The sequence below is a fragment of the Manduca sexta genome, chromosome 24 (genome assembly GCF_014839805.1).
Source record: "Manduca sexta isolate Smith_Timp_Sample1 chromosome 24, JHU_Msex_v1.0, whole genome shotgun sequence".
Lineage (NCBI taxonomy): Eukaryota > Metazoa > Arthropoda > Insecta > Lepidoptera > Sphingidae > Manduca > Manduca sexta.
Genome location: NC_051138.1, coordinates 12,407,686 through 12,430,310, shown reverse-complemented (window position 1 = coordinate 12,430,310; position 22,625 = coordinate 12,407,686). Strand labels below are relative to the sequence as shown.

Sequence of the window (22,625 nt, the reverse complement as noted above, 5' to 3'; positions counted from 1 at the left end):
GGACTAACACGCCACGGTTTCAACACATTCTGCATTAACTCATCCAGACGCTAACTTCGGTAACTCAAATAGTCGAGTGGTATCCATCGTAGTGATGTAGCTTTTAGTCGAAATTTTAGTTCATTAGTAGACGATATAGGTGTCGATTAATATATCATTGCTCCCCGTCAAAACTTGTAGTTGATTAGTAGAGGCTATCTTCTAGACTCAAAAATATGTGAAATATTTTATTAAAGTAGTGTAAGATGCACGAAAAATATTGTACTTCTAGTCGATGATGTATTTACGTAAATTGAAAAATCGAACTGCCAATTTTCGCGCCCATTTTTGCACTTTTTATTTACCATAAGAACCTTAGATGCTTATAATTATGATACTTAGTTCCTACATATTAAAACTGATATTGCTCTATTCAAATATAAACTTCTATGATTACACAATCAAAAGTCACTATTCAGCCACGGGCCACTTTACATCTCTAGCGATCGTCGCGCTCCGCTTGTTACCGGCGACTTCGACCCACTACGCGGCGCAACTTGGCCAAAACTGACCCGCTGAGCCCGGACGAGCGTGATGCACAAATCATTATCAACCGTAGACTAGTTGGCAACACTGGAGCACCACTTGTGTTGTTATTAAAAAAAATCGATCCGTCCTCGCTTTTCCGTTTTTTTTTTTTGCCAATTTACTTACGAGAGCGGTGCACTTCGCTCTCCGACTGTGTATTTTTAACCGCGAAGTTCGTTTTCAAATTTTTGACAGTTATTAAAACTGGGTAGTTTGTGCGGTTTTTTTTTACACAGCAATTCGGTTATATGACAAAACGGATAGTACTATGTTTGTGGTAAATTCGAGCTAAATTATGTCATAACATAAGGATGTTAAAGCAAAGTTGTCAATCTCTTATTTTCATAAAAGGATAGGTTTATATTATTTTCTTCTAAGTATTTCTGGCGGCTTTGCCCGCGTGAAAGATCTTTCCCAGAAGAAAAATGCTAATGTGTGCTGAAAAAAAGTACTTTATATTAATACTGGGTAATATTTTTATCCATCTATTGGCAAAATTTCATCCAAATCCGTCCAACGGTGTCTGCGTTAACCTCTCTCATACAAAATTTTTGACAGTGATAATGATAAGAAGTTAGATTTTCTAAATGTCGATTCAAAACAATAGTCACAGTATTTTATTACTTCCTAAAACGTTATTTACTTACAATCGGTTGGCGGGGATCGACGGCGCACGCCCCTTCCGTGATGTGGACGATTTGCTCGCTTCAATAATAAAAAAAAACCGTCAATTTACGTTCACGTAATGGGCAATGCGGATAATTCGCGAGCGTCCCGCGTTGGCCTCCGCTCGAGGATTTCTTTTATGTGTACTATTCAATGACGATGCCGTGTCTGTGTCGTTTTAATGAGGGCTTATTGATTTTTTTTACCGTATTTAAATTTACCTTCAAGAAAACTATGAGAAAAGATAATTGAAATAGCTTTACCACTACAACTCCTGGAAGGCAGGATCAGCAGTGACACGCATTTTATTTCACCGAGAGGTGAAGCTCGGCGAGTCTCAGGGAACACTAAATTGCCTTTATCCCGCAACGAAATTAATCAAACAGAAAGATAGGGAGGAGTTGGAAATGTTAATTGTCCACTTCCCTCCTTAGCAAACCGAGAGACAAAATAATAAAGTATGGAGGCATTTTAACCTCACAACTACATAAACCAGTTGTAAAGCTCCACCAGCAACCAGTAAGTAGAAAACGGTCGAAATAAAAATTAAAAATATGATATTGTTCTTGACCTTTTAATTATAAGAATTATGAGTATAAAAGGAAGCCTTCTGATCGCTTAGAGATTTCGTAATCGTCATGGACGCCGGGCCTTAACTAACAACATTCGAAACACTAACTATCTAAATAATCTCTCAAATATTATGATCATTAAAAGTTTCGTACAGCATCGCTAGTTTCGCAAAACAAGAAGTAGGATACCGTTTTCGACTTTTCAATAGTCCTTTGTTCGGACATACTTTCTATATAATCCACCCTTCCCAATTATGACTCTTCAATTTAATACCCATTGTGGACCTGTTTGGTATCGGATTAATTAATTATCCGACTACACAATGGAGAAACGAATGTTTTTTTGTGTGTATGTAAGTATGTGATTCTTCTTTACCTTAGACTGCACGCCACATTCAGGGATGAACAAAGAGTAAATAAAGAATATTCTTCTATACAAATAAATATTTTGTTCAGATCGGTCATCGTCGAGTACAATAAAGATAACAATTAAAATTAACTAGATGTTTGTAAACAATCAAATTTTCGTTCAATGTTAGTGTTTAGATTGGTATTTTACACGAAAACCCGACTTTTATGTCTAAAATAAATGGCGCATGTCGAATAAAAACGGTTTTATGTTCGACTGAATGTTCAACGTGCAACGTGAGGTCAGTTGCAGGCTAAATTCTTTATTTTATTTTGAAGGTTTCCTAATTATTTTATTCATGTTTCCTACATTGATATTTGCAACATACTTAGCTGGTGGGAGGATATATTTTATATCCTCCCGGATAGCGACTGTACACAAGGTGCTGTAACCCGCCATAGTGGCCCACGTAAGTTCATTGTGCCGGCATAATTGTGACGACTGTCGAGGGGTAATCATCTCTCGAGTCTACATTCTATTGAACCTCACTCCACTCACCGTCAGGAGCAGTTTGTCTTGCTCGTATGATTTTTTTTTAAGTGAACTAGATAAATACAAGTGCTTACAACGTTGCGTGAACTACAATAATATTCCCACACTGAAACAATCACCGCGCACGGGCTCCACTTGTTTTGAAGAAAAATAAAGAAAGTATTTAAATTTTTAAAATATACTTCTTAAAATATAAATATGATACATGAATAATATTTTCACTCCCAAGTTTGTAATTGCCAATATAACTTCACCCATTACTACATACATTTAGTATTATTAAAGAGGTCTATCATTCATAGCTATACTCGCCTAATAAATATCTCAACTTAGCACAATCCAAACGAACCTATTTTAATTTAAAAGTTTTTAACTACTTCTCAAAATTGAGTTTATAATACAAATTGAAATTATTGGAAGGTAATAAATTAGACTTTTGTAATAATTTAAGTTTAATACAAATGCCTGAATACGTTGATGCGTTCAATAATTACATTGAATGATTTTATTATTAATTATAATAAGTTTATCTAAAATTTACATAAAAAAACTTAGGACCGTAGACACCTGTAATAAACAAATATCAACAATCTTATCTTATTTGTTTTGAATTAAAACGTTTTTGTAAATGTTTGAATGTTTGTTAGAAGTAAACGCAGAAATAGCTGAACGGATTTGGATGAAATTTTTCACACGGATAGACCGTATCCTGCATTAATATATACGTTATTTTTTTATTCCGGTAATTTGCTCCGATGGAAAATATTTGAACTTTTTAATTTAATTGTTTAAATCGTTGACGCTGGCGTCGCACAGACGGCGCTTTGAAAGGAAAAGGATAGGCTGTTCACACGGGCGAACCTGCGTATACCACCTAGTTAAACATAATCTAGTACACATTTCATCCTCGCTCGTTTACGAGGCCGTGACCATTATCCAAACTTGTAAGCAGATAAATTTCCAGAAAATAACAAAATCGAACCATTAGCTAAAACATCCCCAACCCCTATATATGTAAGTACAGTTTTGAAAAACGGCCCAAGTTAGCCACCAAACCGACCGACATATAAAACCCGTAACAACATGTAAACATATAAATATTTGGCACGGTCGCAAACGCCACCGTCCATTTGGCTCGATCAACCCACGCATCGCGAGCATCAACAGCGGAATTATGATAATGGAATTAATATTAGGAGCGCAGTGGCATGTATCTGTTATACGGTCTTGAGGCGAAAGGGTGTAACCGACAAAACAAAAAAATATTTTTAAAATTTGTGAGAATGTTTTAATAACAGGATTACTTTTTATAATGAACTGAATAGGTATCTTTAATTATTCATTATAATATAAAATATTATTAAAACTTACGCGATACATATTATATTAGTAGAAAACAACACGGTTTTACTCGCGTTAAAAAGTAGTCGGAATCGCCGACCAGTTTCGACCTATTAAGTAGGTCATCCTCAGGACCCTTATTCTGTATGATAGTGTAAACGCGTAACGCGGCCGTGTCATGTTATCTGCGAGAAATGTGCGTGGAATGGTATTCTGTAAGACAAATTTCTATAGTCCTAAACATGACGCGTTATGTTACGTGCTTGTCACGCACTGTTAAAATAACGTGCGCGATAGAGAATAAGGCCCCAGGGGCGAGTGCTTAGAGGACGTCGCGTCGCGGAGGCCTCTCGATCACTGTAAAAGTATAATACAGTATAATGTAAAAGTTTAAATTTTAAGGCAAACTACCTAGCTCTCTCGACATAGAAGATATTTATTTTTAAAACGAAATGTAGCAATAGTTATTTGAATAGTTCTCTACTGCGAGTTCTGTCAGAATTGGCTCAATTATTTCGAATATTAGCCCATTAAAATAAATTTTAATCAACAAATAAATGAAAAATCTATAATGCACACATTTTAGAGTTAGGTAGAAGAATTACCTAAAAAATATTTTACAAAATAACAACATCCTTTGCCAAAGGACAGTCACCCTAAATAAATAATACTTATGGAGGTATGTCCCAAAGGTATGTACCCAAATTTAAATTTTGTAAGATACGCCTTTTTTAACACTAGTGGCAATGGAGAAGCTTGCATTCATAGAACGCCCGCAAGCCATATTCGTGCCACTGATAAAAAAATATTTATGTGGGTAAGATAAAAAAATGCTCTTTATATGCTAAATAACGGTAAACTTGAGTCTAATGTAAAGGGACTTTTTAAAATTAAAACTGCTCGTTTGTGTGCTACTTATTTCAGTTTATTACGGTCTGAGCCCTTGGGTTACTGGATGCTTTTCTTAGTGGATACTAGGAATGGAATATTTAATATTATTTTTGATATGAGTGGCTCGATGCCTAGGTGGCGTAGTTGGAATGCGTAACCGGTGCAAGTACGAATGCCGTTATGAGGTCCTGGGTACAAATCCCTGGTCATTCCAAATATAATTGTGATTGGGTTTTTCCATCATCAAAATGACACAATCTCAGCTCGGAGTCAAGAATTTGACGGAATGATACACTCGTGCCTCAGAAAGCACGTGAAGACGTTGGTGTTGCGCCTGATCTCTCTCCGATCATCTCGGATTGCCGTCTCACCGGACTTTTAGAGTGAAAGTTTAGCGAGCGCAGCTTTACATTGCTCACACACTTGTGCACTACAATATCTCTTGCACACCTGGCTGAGATTAAGCTAAGAGGATTTCATTCATTCATTCATTATTTTCAATATTGGACTCTTCCAATGTATTAAAAATGTTTACTTCTTGAAATACCCAATTGCTTTTTTGTACATTTTTTAATACATATTTGGACTTCGATAGTAAGCAGTTAACCGTCAAGACCTAAATTTCTATTGATCGGCCATGTTTTCCGTTATTACTCGACGGCAAACAACATTAATTGGTAACACGGTATTCACCCCACTTCTCGTTGCTAAGATTCTTTCTGTGCTCCCTTGATTTATAATATTACTTCTCGTTGGGGTAAGTGATTGTTGGAATGTCTCTTATAATCTTGGGGTCAATAACCCCGAAATAATTTCTGTGCGCTTGGTTTTCATACTGAATGTATACCCGTGTACGGGGAAATATTTGTCGTGACTTTAGACACACATTTCAGTGTGTATACCTCATGGTTTTAAAATCACATTGAGGTCTAAAAGGGCCTGCGAACATTTCCCCTCCTTTTTCTCTCCGCCCATCCTAGGAAATTTCTATCCTTCCTTCACTCTTCCTTCCCCACTCTCCACCGGGCTTATGCGATCTTCAAAGCCGGGAGATTGCAGTATCCCTATTGCAGGTTCGACAACTACAATCGACACTATCTAGGCCCTACTCCATTTTCCATCCTATATACTCGGATCAATTTACCCAGCTCCTATAGAAAAAGTTCAATAATGCGAAGTCAACACAAAACAATTTCACATTTGTGATCATACTTTTCCACACGTCGGTGAATTCAAATTGGCGAACTCAGTAGGCATCAACTCCTCTGCTTTCCAGTTTGATAACAAACGGTTACCAATCACATTCTGGGCAAAACAATTTATTACACTTATGATTAACAGCGCTTAATCTTTCACTGCGTCTATTAAACGATAGGATGTTACGGCACTAGTCAAAATTCTGACTTAGTTCCACAAGTTATTTTCGAATAAGAATACAAACGCACAGACACGCAAACCTTATGAATGTCTATAGTAAACGTAATTTCACTATCATAGCTAACAAATTTTAAGGCGATGTATTAAATTTAATAAATGATGGTACAGTTTTATGTGTTATATTTTTTTCTGTTTACGGAACACCGAATAATTAAAAACGTATAAAAAGGAGAAATACTGCCTTATAGCTGTCGCAGACGGTTCCGTAGTCGTTACTGCTGTTGGTCGCTTTTGCTTGTCGAAAAGTGGGCCAATCATTGATATAAAGTTAAACTAGTGTATACTAGCGACTTTGCTCGCGTGACAGGTTTTTTCAAAATATAAGTTGCATTTTTAAAGTTTGCGAGGAAAAGCATATATAACTTTATCAATAATATGTTTATTTCGTGCACACAACACTTCAGTTTTATTCGTTTGTATGATGAGATGGCTGCGGCCTTCAAAGTCAATCCTTTTTTTTTTTTTATTTGATCTGAACGTATATTTCATTACACAAATTTTGATCCATTCACAGTTAAGCAGCCAGAAGCTGTCGAGTGTTAAGAGTATCTACACTATTAAAACATGCCCCGACACGTCGTAGTGTGCTCAAGTTTTTGCCTACTATTAATATCGGTAGAGGAATTGTTGGTCCCAAGTCCCAACCCCGTCCCCCCATCCTTGCTGTTTAAAACCTTGGTAAGACACAAACAGAAACCGTATTACCCTCGGAACGGCGCATCGCATTAGGTAATTAGAATGTATTGAGTGCCCGTCTCACGTCAATCGCCAAACGAATCCCTTGAGCCTTCATCAATGCTAATCGTAAGTCATCAATGCCAACGACGTGACACCTACTATTGGCACGGTATAAAATTTCGTATCCATTCGCGCACGACATGGTGTCCACTGGATCCGATGGTAAGGAAGTGGCCTTCAGATAATATCGATTAACGAGTATTTATCGACAAAAAGATATATTTTTACTAATCTCGTCCCTTTACTGGTGATAGTGCTTTCATATGTGAGAGTCCGCCAAGATAGGTACCACCCCAATGTCTATTTCTGCCTAGCAGCAGTGTGTAGTCACTGTTGTATTCCGATTTGAAGAACATTGTAGCCAGTGTAGCTACTGGACATACTAAGACCACTGGACATAATAATACCAAGCAATAGTTTGTAATTCAAGGTGTTGGTTGGGGTTTCTACTGTTTATGGGCGGTCATATCGCTGACCATCAGGCGAACGGCAAGCTCGTCTCTTCATTCAAAGTGAAATAATAAAAAAAATGAAACGTAAACATAAAAAATGGTACATCAAAATATGTATGTGAGGAACACGCACAAACTGACATCTTTTTTCCCGAAGAGATACGCAGAGGCGCAACTAGTGCACTCACTTTCCGCCGTGCTTATTCCGTCCTATGATGTGATAGGGGCGAGCCTATCGCCATATTTGGCACAAATCCTAGGCTCCGGACTGACACTGCGTATAAAAACCCAATATCACTTTACTTGACACGGGGATAGAATCCGAGACCTCAGCACTTCTATAATACAACCACGCCATGTCCTCATGTGTGGACTGCCATGGTGGTTATACAATAACCTATGATATAAAATATTCAAAATAAATTGCTCATGTAAAAGTTATTCAGCGAAATTATTTCTTTAATAACATAAAGGAAATTCTCTTTCTGAAAGTTTTATTTAAACCTGTCAGCTCATTTGTATTGCATTCGCGGACTCAAAGAAATTGAGAACAAATGTCAGTATTAAATAGTTTTAGTTTTCATTCATATAATTGTGATATGCCTTATTATTTTTATAGGCTCTGAGTAAGACCTAAAAATTAAAATAATTCATTAAAAAAAAATTGTAACTACTGGACACAATAACACCTTATATCTTAGGATGGCGATCGCAGTGGAATAACAAACAATACATTGTAATACAAGGTGTTGGCTGGTGTTTCTAATGTTTACGGGCGGTCGTATCGTTTACCATCAGGCGAACGGCAAGCTCGTCTCGTCATTTAAAGCAATAAATAGTCTTCAAATGCCCGGTACATATCAATAGATCCACCTTCTACTAAAGGGAACCTAACTTAACTGGCGAATGTGTATATTATTTACATCACCGATCATGAGGGCGGAAAAGTCTGTAAAAAAAACTCTAAATCGCCGCCTTCCTTCCATTTTCTGCCCATAATACAAGTTCCATAGCATTTTTTAACTTTTTTAAATTTATCCTCTAAATACATTAATTGTATACGTCTGAGTTTAGAACAGCGTTACAGATTGAATCTACAATATTAATTAATATAATTACATATTACAACTTGATTTGTGTTGCATATTCCGAACGCGGAACCCTAATGGCAGATATCCAATTAACGTAAAGTATTCAGCATGCTTTAATCAAGCAATTAGTAAACAGTATACGTATTGTCCACGCGTTGGGTCAAACATTGGCCCACGAGATTGCCTCCGAGCGACATTAGCTTCGCCACGGACGCGATAAAATTAACCAAATTACAAGACAACTTTCAGATTACATTTGCACATTGTAATTATCGATCGTGCTTGTGATTATTGCCATTTTTATGGTATGTTGTATTCGGGTAATTGTTTAGAGTTTAGGGGATAAGATACTTTTATTTTTAATAAGGGATAGGTATGGTTGTGTTAATTACCTTCGCATCAGTTTACGTCTATATCCCTGAGAGCATAAGCAAAAGCCGCGCCACCACCGAATGGCTAGCTTATTTTCATCCCATGATGTGATGTGTATATCGCTATGTAAGTCATAAGACGTGTTCACAAGGATTGCTCGTTTGTTCGCGAAAATTCGCAATTATCTGCCCTAAGATAGAACAGTGAAATAATTTTTCTGTGCCAGTACAAAACAATATGTACCACGAATTATATCATTGTACACAGATTACCAACGTTGTGCTAAATAATCACACAATAAAAAACAACAACGGGCTTATCCGACGACAGATCGTTCTGCCCCTAAATTTAATAAACGAATATACAAAAATGTAAAACACGAAGTATTGTGCACGGTGCCTGTGGTCACATTATATCATTTGGACGCGTCCGCTCCTGGCGTTTTGTTGCTATTGGGCTCTGTTTAGGCGTTACTTTTTTTTCATAAAATACCTTGTGTTTTTCGTATTTATTACCGCGGCGGGCTTTGCGGTAGCTTTTGAACAGGGCCGGATTTGGTTTTTTTTCCCATGGTTGGTGATTTATGACTTGATTACTCGCTGCAGGTAATGAATTTTACTTTCTGGGTTGAAAATATAGGAGAGAGGGCTACATGATCCTTACGCTCTCTCTGACTTCTCTCATTTACTTTTGTACTTTATAATAGTTATTATAACTATAAATATTCATGATTTAATGTTACTTTAATGGTATTGAATTTACTTAAGGTTTCCAGTGAGTGTTCCAAACCTACCCATGAGTTTTCTGAGAGCATCTCGTCAATAAACGTAAAAATTTTCGGAATTTCCACAACATTATTTTCTGTTTGGGTCTCCGATTATTCCTCGCTCTGATTCTGTGGTAAACGTGTTAAGGATTTGAGCTTATGATTTCATTTTCTCGGTGTTTGAAATTATACATTGAATGTGAATAATCTAGCATAATACTGCTTTTAAAATTTTGATTTGATTCATAAAATTATGTTTCATTCTTATATTCTCAATAAATAAAAGTTCTACACTAAAGTATCAATTTTCTTTTAATATTATTTTGTTGTTATACGTCTCAGTTATACTGTTGGCCTTTTTATATTATTAAATTCGTTGATTTGATTAGGATTTTAAGATGGGATTCAGTAGTTCTTTGCGTCTAGTCTACCTTTATCGTTATAAAGGTCATCAGTCAATCCATTGCTGGTCATAAGCATGTAAAATATCTTACTCTAGTTTTACATGATTCTTTTGATCTTAATGAAAATTTGAACACGAAACTTCCTGACCTCTAGTGTCTGGAAATGAACAATGTCGAGTTATTTCGCAATGGTATCACATTTAATTATTTCCAAACAACAAAATTCTTTTTTTCCAATCGTACTGATCTTCAATCATTATGTTATCGTTACATTTGTTAATTGATCTAGAAGATTCATAAACTTCTGTTTTCCCTTCCTTGAGCGAAATGACAGGACTAAAACACAATTGTAGTAATTACGATAAACGCTGAATCATCGCAACAGCCACTACATACGTACCTTTCAGTCAACGGGAGTGATTTGTGAATAAAAAAAAACCAGTGCTCAAAACAGAAATACATAAAAAAAACCATAAACACAGATATGAGAATATGTCAAAAAAATGGTTGAAACGGACAGGACGCTGACCCTTTATGTGTAGAGAGGACAGTCGTTTGTGCGCGTTTATGTGTGTGTTTGCGTGATAGTGTCAGGTGGGATGAGGCGGGGGGCGGTGGTGCCCCCACGCCTCTTATCACAAGATAAGGCGCCGTGGCCAAGCGCGCGCGAGACACACGGTGTCGAAACGCCAGCGTGACGAGGCTGCTAGGAAAAAAGCGGCCGCCGCCCGTAATGTTGCACTCACTGAACGCACTCGCCGGCAAGATATCGCCGGGCGGCGGCCTCGACACGAACCAGAACAGGCACACGCACCCGAACAGGAACCACAAGGCATCATCACCGGGCTCGCCGTACGCTAAACCAAAGTAAGTGGAAACTTTCTACCCTACGTCAGTATACTAGATACTGGTTACATACAATCTTTACATCAGCATGGTTATTTGGAATGGTATCCTGGAAATTAACGAAATGAGAACTCTAAAAAGACCTCGGAACTCTTGAATTTCATAATTCTAAACTCCCATGTATTAGTCTCTGACCATGCTTACGGTTAGAATAATGCGAACTACGTGTAATTGGTAGAAAGCTATGTCAGCTCACGAGACTGTTGGCTCACAGTTATCAAAAATGATGAACACTCTGACAGAATAAATGAATCAGTCATTACTTCAGAGTCAACTATAACTGACGCTGTAGAATCAGTCGTTAATATAATAGAAGATGAAACAGAAACTGATAACTGGGTATCTGAAACAACAATACAAGCAAAACAGTTTAGAAAACTTAAATGTTTTCTTGAAACCGAACGCTTGTCTATAATTCTGCACAATTACTCTATTATATTATACTAGTTAGATGATAATGTTAAAGCAGTACACGTAATCAAAGTGACACATATATATACGTAGTGATGATACTTATAGTTTCCTTTTGTATCGTTATCAGTGCGCCATGTTGTTATGATCTCCTTTAATCTTGATAATATCACAGTGTTGTATAGAGGGTACTAGTTGATTAAGCGCCGTGTTATAAGTTATAATATTATTTAATACGGTGAAGTAACATCTTTAATCCATAAGAGTGCTAATGAAATGGCTAATGGAGCAACTGCTCAGGGCAGGTAGTGCTTCAGGGAACCTCGTGTTTGCAAAAAACACAAAGGAGAAACTCCTTATACTTCTTCCTCGCCAAATTAATGGACTAATCGAATCCCCTGAGCTTTTAGTGAAAGTAGGAGTCTGCATACCTCGCTATAGCTGCCGGTTGATACATAGAAAAACGTTTGTTCTGCCGTATAGCCGAACAAACTTGGGTTATTTTTCACCTATTTCTCGCATGTTGTCATTTGCCAATAACATTCGTAATGATATTGATATCTTCACTGGTTCTGTAGCCTCAACAAGATCGAAACTCAATAAGTTAATTACTTTTATATTTATTCTTTAAAATTTAGTAATTTGTATAATTTTACGATCTAATTTAAGCACTAACCTGATTAATATTATTTAAGTGTTTTACTAAGAATACCTAATGCATGTCGGATTCACATCTAGTAGATATCAAAATATTATTGTATTGTTTCGTACCTTTAACTTATAGCATGTAATATGTTTGAACATCAGTTTTGTGAATTAAATAAATAAAAAAAAAAAAAATCTGTCGCCCTGAACTTCAAATCAGTAAACACCGTCAGTATAAACATCCAAAAACCTTCGAAATGTTCCTAAACGCCAGTATGAGGAAATATGGCCAGATGTAAATCCGCGGCAAATTTTAATGACCCTCACTGTCTGTTTATGAACGTATACTGCACCTCATTTACTATTGTTTATCGACACAAATTGACCGCGTTCGGGGTCCGTCAAACAATATTAACCTAATTAATACTCGTACCAAAAATCTTTGTGATTATAATTAACGGGTACTGCGATGGACAAAGTTAATTATACCTTCTTCAATTTTATTATACGATTTATTTTACGATGTGTTACATATCTGGTTGAGAGACTCTTCCTATACGAAATATCTATCCTATGGTAAAAAATTCACTGCAAAGTATTTTTCCAAGATAAAAGTAATAATCTTTATTAATAAATAGGACTTACATACAGCTTTCAGAACGTTGTCTATCCAAGTGCTACATTTCATGCAAACCAGTTTACAGGGGTGGAACCGCAATCAAAACGACGTGTATAATATTAGTCGTAACTTGAAATAGTAGAATGTGCTGCCGGAAACGGGTGTAGAATCGTGGTACTTGCTACTATAGAAAAGTGTAAACGCACCAGCAAAGCTACCACATCCACTTGATGCCGATTTCTATTACAAACATACTTCTTATACTGCACATATAAAGGTCTACAGTATAAATGGTGAGATATAATATAATATACATAGTAAAAGATATTCAACATTGACAATAAATATGTAAGCTTTTGAACGAGGCTGTTTAATTATAATCATTATGCTTAACAGAAGAACAAACGTTACCATCAATCACGAATTCACCACAAACAAACTTGCAAACTTTGCTCCTTACAATATTACTATAGTACAACTAAAACACGATTGTTCCAACCGCGTACTGTTTCACACAATTTCCTCTGTGGATATAAAGCGTAAGATTTCGGCAATAGGAGATAAAACGCAGCTGCGAGAGTTACACTCGCAATAAGACACAAGCGGGCTAATTTATTTGCTTTGCCAAATGGGGGAGGGTGAGGAAGACCGGCAACTCGCCCGGGACCGGATCTCGAGTCGACATATTCTAATATAATGTCCCGGATAATACTACGTTTGTGGCAATGGATTGGTGCATGGGTCTGTTTTGTTTAGGATTTTGTATGATAGTCTTTTAAGCTTAAGTAATTGTTGTCCATGGTTGGGTAGTTAAGTAAAATTGGTTGAAATTAATTTGAAATATTTAGGCTATGATGACCGGTGACTTTAGTTATCAGATGAATTACACAAATTTCATATTATAAAGTAAGCAGCGAAAATAGATTTTTGATAATAAATAGTTTGTAATTTGGATGATATTCGGCACACAGATAAACGTGATCTGGACTATCTACCTCTTAAGAATGAATAGAGGGTTACTTTCATCCAATATCAAAAGACATCCACGCAAAGCTGCAAGTAATAACTACACACACACTTGCGCCTTTTACATCTAAAGGGATAGGCAAAGCCGCAACTGCTGTCCCATATTACATAGTGTATATTTCATCTCGTGATGTGATGGGTGAGACCATCACCATATTGGGAACAAATTCCCGACTCCAAGCTGATACTGAGTAGAAAAACCTAATAACTCATACTTTGGGCAAAGCGAGACTCGAACCCGAAACCTCAACACTGCCGTCATACCGTAACACAACTACGCCACCGAGACAATCATCACTAACACGAAATAATACTACTATATAAAACTATCTAAATGTAACAGACGTTCTTAACTTTATCAGTCTGCGCTGATGGTCCAAGATTTCAACTGTTAGGACGTATGCATATCTTATCGCGATGAAACTGTTACATAGTTTGATATAAAACTTTGCCCTTTAGTATTTCACTGTATTCTACACAATCCGGAACATAGATACAGTTAATATTGCGTTCCTTATATTTCCTTAATAAAATCATAAAATATATATTTTAAAGTTAGATTTTTAAATACTCATTTTGTTTATTCGAATTATCGTCAATTATTGTATTTGGGGTCTTTTGATCCAATTAAGAAATCGTCTGCACGTAATAAAAATTTATTAATTAAAGTTGGATCAGCTAAATAACACAATTTGAACTTTATAATTAACACAGTTTACATCAGTTTTCGTTCAAATGCAATTATAGATCCATAAGAATATTCACAATTAAAATACTACCTACAAACTATATTATTACCCATATCCCGCAGCTTAAATATGTATATTAATTTCTTTCTTCCAACGGCGTCCCCAAGGGAGGGCAGCGAGGGGCAGCCGACCTAACCCCCCTCTGCTCCTCTGGGATTCTAAAAGACTTGCCAAATGTAAAGCAACCAAAGTCCTAAGTCCTTGACTTAACTTGCTTGATTGATCATTCCCGTCCGTGAATAATCGAATGAAATAAAAAATAAAATAAAAATGCTTTATTCATCACGTAGGCGAACATAGTTGCACTTATGATAAGTCAAGGTACATGAGAATATTCAATTATTACTTAATTAGATTAGCTTATATAAACAAAGACAATAAAATAAATGAAAAATAGACTTGGTAAACAAAGAAGCCAGCTCGGGCTGGCAGGGAAGAAGAAATAAAATTATGTAATTCACCAATTCCATTCCTAATATTCCGTACGCTTAATTACGCTCTGCTCTATGTTATAGTAAAAGCGGGAGAAGGGCCGTGGGGTAGGCACATGTGCTCTCGACTTAAACTACAATTCATATTTTTCTCATTCTCCATATCAACGACGTCCTTATCTTCAACCATTCATTCATTTCAGTCCCCTCCTTTATTAACACCAAAATTTGCTGTCTCCATAATCCTAATACCTACACAATCATCATTAAAATGAAATGCCGGTGACGTAACGCACGATTCCACATTAGGTATCACTGACCTGCGGTTTGTCACTCGGTAATCTGTCGCTCGAGTCAATATTTGCCCACTTGACGTGGCGTCACACTAGTCGCACGAATACGTTGCTGGTGGTGTGACATATATTATATCCGTCCGGATGGCGACCACCGTACACAAGGTGACCAGCCATAGTGGCCCACGTAAGTGTGTCACGTTCCGGGGTCAGCCTGTGTATATTCGGTTCCAACAGGCCAGTATAATTGTATTGACTACCGAGGGATAATCACCTCTCGTGAGTCCACATTCTATTGGACTTCACTCCACATACATTAGGTGCATGCATTTATCGTACACGCATAAATGAAATGGATTCGGAACAAACTATACTATTCCTGATCAATGAAATAAAACTATTTTACGGATTTTATCGCGGTTTTTTATATTATTATTTTCTCCCGTTTCGAAGACTTTGCAGCCTTCATGGTCACGGGGGGGCTGAGGTGTTGTTCATCCGTAAAGTCAAAGTCACAATATCTACCTACATTTTTCAAATATACAACTTTTTTAAATTTTAGCTTTTGACGGTCCGATCTTCGCAGAATGAGCTCACAGTGTCTTGAGGTCTGGCAGCCGGTCTTTTGGGATCCGATTTAATTAAAAGTAGAACAGGATCCCAGGCTTGTGCAAGCTTCCAACCATCTTCCCTATTGAAATTTTGGTGTTTTTTAATTTCAATAGACTCACAAATCATCCTAGATAGGAATCCGTGTTCTTTGGCAAGGATTTGTGGCTTGTCTAATCGCAAATAATGATTGGAGCCTCCTTCAGAATGTTCATTCCAATCAAAACGATAAATAGAGGAGGAACAATGTATTATATTAATTCAAGTTTTTACCGATACGAAAATTAAAAATCCCATTTTTGAAACATAAGTAAAATTAACATAGAACCTTGTAATAGTGAAATAACGAATTGTTACCTTTAAAATGTAGATGTATTAGAGCGACGTTCAAATGAGCACGAGTTAGTATCACACTTGACTACGCCCACGCTTTCAGCTACATTTTACCTGAACAAACTCCCACGATAATATTGCCAAGATATTGGCAACCTTGTAACTTTGACACTAAAGTTTAATTTCCACGTTAATTGTTTAACATACGCTAGTTAGGTAAGTTAAATCTCTACTCCAGATTTAAAACTTATGCTATAACATAATCTCACGTCTTTATGCACTTGGAAATAAGTTTGGTAATTAAGAAGCAACTAGTGCTTTCGTTATTTTCGCCCCATGATGTCAAAAAGGGAGAATGTATAAAGTAAGTATTTATAGAAGAATCATGACTTCTAAACTTACCTACTACAGCTGCGATTCCCAGCATGATAATTCGGATTTTACAAGATGACATCTTCAGAGTCCAGTCATCGTGGACACACGGTCGCCATCTTATCGTTCCGATCTCGATCGGGTCGTTTTCCGGTGCTCTTAGTTGCTCAACTATCGCGCAGGAAACTTTTTTAGTATAGACTTGGTTTTACACGCTTTGCTACAATATAATAGGGGTGCAATTAGCGCCGTTTTAAATAAAAGATCACCATCGTTTTTTTTTTCAATAGACCAATCAGGACTAAGTTTATTTTTACCATAATTTTAAATGGCTTATTTTGATTGGTTATTCTCGGGATAGGTTCGAACGATTGGGATCGTTTATTGAAAATAGAGCTGTTTATGGGCCGTAACACGCCCATAAGAGACTAAGAATATCGCCAAGACGAGGTTCATTATCCTATCAAACATCTAAACCTAAAGAACGTCATACAAAATATTTCAATAAACCAAAAACATAATAATAATGACGCTCACAATACATCATTTAACAGCGGGTGTCCAATAACCGCGCAATAGAGAAGGGTTTAAAACATATCGATAAATATATCGCGGTAGATAATACAAACCCTACATTATATGCCTATCGATCGATAGATAATATGTCGATAACAATATAAATGGAATGTATGAATTATCACAAACTTATAGCTTCATTTCATAATGAAATCGTCATAGGGGAGTTGGAGCCGTGATTGTAAGTTTTGTTTTCGATGTCATTGCTCCAATAAGAACTTCCAAAGCCCGTAGCCAAGATGCTCACCTAGAATCATTGACACCAATAGAAAACACAAAAATACATAGGATCCTAACTATAAGTCTGTCACATACATATTTTATATTTTTTGTACAAACATCATACAAACCATATAGTGTGGCACATCGTTGTCTTTGGCTCGATTAGTAGTATACGTTTAGACAGTTTTTGACATTCCCCCCCCTCAATTTTTCCAAATTTTTTGAATTTTTTGAATTTTACCTTTGTTTGCCGACGGTGAAAATTTTTTGTATCGACAGTACTCCTTTTTATTTTTGAATCGTGTAGTGCTAGCCGAGACGCGTCCAACGACGTATCGCACGTCGCGCTCCGGCCAAAAAATTTCAGCGAAAAATCAGTCTTTGAAGTCGAGGCTACAAGCTGGCAAGGGCAGCGTCGGACGTCCACTCACGAAGTGGCCAGATGACCTCATAGATCTCTTCGCAGGAGGTCGCTGGATGCAGGCCGCTTCCAACAGGGCGATGTGGAAATCTTTGGGCGAGGCCCATGTTCAGCAGTGGACATCCTGCGACTGATGATGATGATGATGATGATTATCGTAAACGATTGAAGAAAGGCGTCTTGACTACGGCGCTAGTAAAGGAAGTGAATCTTGAAATCGAACCCACTCGAGCCAAGAGTAAAGAATTGATCCGAGACTTATTTCGATAATCGATTTTCTGTGGAGTTCGTCAGTGAAGTCTAGAATCGATAGAATGGTTCAGGCTGCCATTCTTTGCCAATTAATCCATATTACTTCGCTCCTATGATATAATATTTTGCTTACAAACTTCAATCCTGTTGTGTTTTTAAATATTATTTTTCAACCTATCAAAAAACTATCACACAAATCGAATCTTGAACCTCGCGCCTTCTAATCTTAGCTCGTCTTTAGATTAAAGAATGATTTTTGCGGTATGAAATTTGTCTTATATTTATAGCTTCGTGTCTACCATACCTATACTCCAAATGAGGGTAGGCGAAAATTGTCAGCGAACCGTTGGTTAACCCATACCACATACCTCTCCAGGGAACATGTATTTATTATATACATGACGTTGCTTTTGCCGTTAACGTTTTGGTGGACATTTTAATATTATGAATAAAATGCGTCTGTTTGTGATTAGTGAGCCTTTATTTCTGAGGTAATAAGGTTATTTTTACCATAGCAAAACCAAACACGTTCTTTGTCAGTATGTTTTTATAAGATACTTAATGTCTGAAAGGGTTGAACTGTTTTTTTTTATGGTACCTGAATGGGTTCCTAAGTCATTTCCCACGGTATCATGGAAAGAGTTTTATGCCGATTACTGTCGGGGCAAATGCAATTATTTAAATAATATACTTGATGTTATATTGGAAAAATATACAAACCAATAAATCCTCAAATCGTTATAAAATGTATTTTTTTCCAATCTTCATTAATTAATAAGTTTTATTCCAAAAGAGTTTTTATTGTAGGAACAATAAAAATATAACCGCTCCGTTCCGAAAATAAATATGATTGATTACTTACTCATCTAAAGCGGACATCCACTGATTGATTGTTTTAAAATTCAGATTTTTATCAAACTTGTATTACATTAATTTAGATTTGTGATGGGTAGTAGTACATTCGGCTACACGCCGAATACCGAATATTTTGCATTCTTGTTCAACAGCCGAATACTAGGCAAAAGTATTAGGTCGGACGGTACCGAAACAAAGTGATGTAAAACTCTATGTTTGGTAAACTACTAAACTGCTTAAAAATGCAGAGAATGCTATATTTCAGCACCATAATCTGCCACTTCTATAATTCCATTACGATAAGTCAGGTGCATACACATTTGTTTGGTATTTTTTTGTAATAGAGAAATTGATTATGATTACTTTAATGAATACAAAACATATTATTATATCAATGAATAAATCTCTTTATTTTTACAAATTTATCTGACTTCAACAAACAACTTAGGTAGTATTCGGCATCGCGCCGATTAGTATATCGACATTCGGCCGAATAGGCCGAATATTCATTGCAAGCTTACAATAAATCTTTTATCATCACTAGCCACACGAAATCCACTGCCTTTCATAGTAGTCAAAAACGACCTAAATCTTTAAAATTTTCGTTAATAATTATTTTTGTTTTTCTGTAAATTCATAAAATAATGTGTTATCATATTACCTATGTCAGTTTTATGTTTTATTATTATTTATTTTATTTTTCATTTACATTTCAAATTCCGAACATCAATGCATATAGAAATATAAAAAATAATTACATAATCCCCCTTCGATGGCGAGGCTTTAGCCCTAAGGCACCGGTGCAGTGGTTAGGATTCAAAGTGAGGAATCTCCTCTCAATGCGAGAATCTCCTCGTCCTTATTATGTCATACTGATCTTTACTTTGAAAGCATTTTGACACACATAAAATATAAATGCATATAAAAACAAAATCACCTTCCGTTAGCAAGAGTCAAGACCCAAACCATCGGAGATTAAGCATTCATTCAAAGTGAGAAATCTAATCAAAATTATTATTATTATAGCCGTTACTTACACAATCACAATACTGTAAAATGTGTGACAAAATAAAAACATCCAAATATTTCCGCCACTCAGCGGTTAAAAGTACGCATTTGAGACATCCTTAAAGGGATAAACAATTAGTACCTAAATATAAGTTCCCAAAAACAAGACATTAATTTACGTCACATTAATTACGTCAAACATACATACATCCCTACATATAAAACAAAGTGCATCATTCGTCTGTCTCAACGTGATATACTGCAAAACCACCGGACGGAATGCGATGATATTTTGGTATGGAGATAATTTGAAACCCTGAGGACATTGGCGGCTTTTTATCCTGGGAAAATATATAGCGGCTTTTTGTCCCGGAAAAACTTTAACTCGCGCGAGGCCGCGAGCAAAGCTAGTACATAATGTAAACCAAAATGTTAGGGTAGTTGTAAAACTATTGATCAAAACACTACCCGCATATTATAACCCATATACAGCGTACAGTGATTGTGGTCGAAACGTTTCGCGGCCCGCCGAGTTTGTTGATCGACTTTGATAAGAGATAACGGCTTGTAATCGAGCTATGTACGCGTTTATCAGTGATAACGGTATGGCAAACAAGTGCACACATTATGGGCCGTGGAACTTTGGTTATTCAAGAATTATGAGGTACAACGCACATAACCTAAATTTATTTTTGTTCTTTATTTTATTGCTGTCTCGTTTTATAATACGCAATGTTTTCTTAAATGTTATGTGGTTATAATGGTTTATTATCGTGTAATTATATATGTGATACGGCTCGTGGGGATATTGCACATTCGTGATTTATTTATAAGTATTCGTATGTTTAAGACTGTGTCGGTGTAACACATGTTAACATACTGGTAATTTTTGTATAAAATTCAAAGACATTTAAACCTTGTTAATATTGATGTCGGTCATAATCGACATGTCCTCCGAATAAACTTCATTGTCCAGTGACGTTACCAGGATCGATTCAAATGTCCAGACATTTCAAGACCTGGATTCATACAAATTATGCCAGTGACCTTGTCCTGTAAAACTTTGTTGTGTCATTGTTACTTAGCCGGCTAACATTCCAAGCACGAATGGGTTAACAGTAAGATCAAATCACATGCTATGGAATTTACCTATTTTATATCTAGGTCAACTGTCGATGGCGACTGGGTGCTTAAAACTACATCTTCATCATACCATACACTAGCTTTAGCTCGTGACTTCGCCTGAATAAAACATGTACCATATCGTGACCCATCCTAGCGTCTCAATCTATATCCATACCAAAATTTCATAGAAATCCGTTCTGTAAGACTGTTTTATAATATGTAGGGATGAGAATGAATAAAGGATGACGATAGCGATGATGATAACAGTACTGATAATAACACCTAGTTATACTCCTGATTGTATTGCTTAATGATTCGTAAATTTCTAACTGACTTCCAAAAAAGGAGGTTTTAAATTCGATTGTTTGTTTTTTATATGACCAAGTTTTTAAGGAATAATATAGCGTATATTATGTTAGGCAAACAGCTTTTTTTTTTGCTGAACACCATCCTTTTAATATGTGACCGGTGCAGTTTTCTGATCGTTCACTCTTCTTTTAGTGAATATTTGGAATATGAATTACTTGCTCATTTTTTAACTAACTTTTATACAGTTTTCGCAGGAGTGCTTCATCTTCGTATTATTAACCATTACATATTAAATAATGTACAAAATCAAGCATAGGCCGGTCCCCTATTAGTCGACATCTAACAATGCATTTACCGCTAAAGTTATAGTACCCCAATAACATAACTTTTAGATTATAGAGAATAAACGTTGATCTTATTTATTTTTGAAGTATTGATGCTTTAATATTTAATGTGATGTAATTATTTAATATAACATTATTTTCTGTACAGTAATAAATATGTCAATCCAATTACAGAACAAATTTAACTTTTTATTATTATGTTCAATATTTATTTATTTATTTCCTTACTAAGTGTATTATAATTTCTGTTGTTACATTTTGTGTTCTTATGACTTATTATTCCTCTTCAGAAATTACAAATTTGAGAGTTCCATATCAATAACAATTGTCTATAGACACAATATTTTAGTTATAAATTAAAATTGTTATTTAAAAAGAATACTTAATATTTATAACATACACTATACAATATTGCTTATTTTCTAGTGGTTTTTAAAATATTCTTCTATTGTATTACAACAATTCTGTACCAGATATTACTTTACCTAACTAGGTCTTTTGAGCGTCATGTTAAATCGCGTCGATCAAAAATTTATTCCATTTTATAGGTCAATGCCAAAAGAAAGTCAACTTAACTTTATAATAGATAACATATATTATTATGTTAGTGTATATTTACAAGAATAATTAAAAACTTATGTACCTAATATCAGTGATGTGACTTATCTAAGATACAAGTATTTGAAATACAGATACAAGATACAAAATACGTATTTTCATCTTGTATCTAAAATACTTTTTTAGAAAGGATATTGTATCTTGTATTTAAATACTTTTGTTTAGTATCTTAGTATTTTATAAATACTTTTTCTGATAAAATACTTTAGAAAAAGTAGAGATTATTTGGTGTCGTTTATAAAATAAATCCGTAGAACTGACCGAGCCGTTCTTGGACACTATACTTGAGGAAAAATTAATAGA

The 22,625-nt window shown here is 35.8% G+C and overlaps 1 protein-coding gene across 12 annotated transcripts in view; it reads left to right on the top strand.

Moving 5' to 3' along the window:
- LOC115444119 (CUGBP Elav-like family member 1) overlaps positions 1-22,625 on the top strand; it is a 465,041-nt gene that overhangs the window by 293,032 nt on the left and 149,384 nt on the right. Inside the window, exon 1 of one of the 12 annotated variants that reach the window (XM_037442230.1) lies at positions 10,827-11,065. The exons of 4 other annotated variants lie outside the window; for them this stretch is intronic. In XM_037442230.1, coding sequence (XP_037298127.1) covers positions 10,932-11,065 — 134 coding nt within the window. In that variant the 5' untranslated portion in view covers positions 10,827-10,931. Of the gene's footprint in view, positions 1-10,826; positions 11,066-20,393; positions 20,591-20,779; positions 20,809-22,625 lie in introns of those variants that run through there. 7 more of the 12 variants (XM_037442231.1, XM_037442238.1, XM_037442232.1 and 4 more) reach the window with 7 other exon arrangements.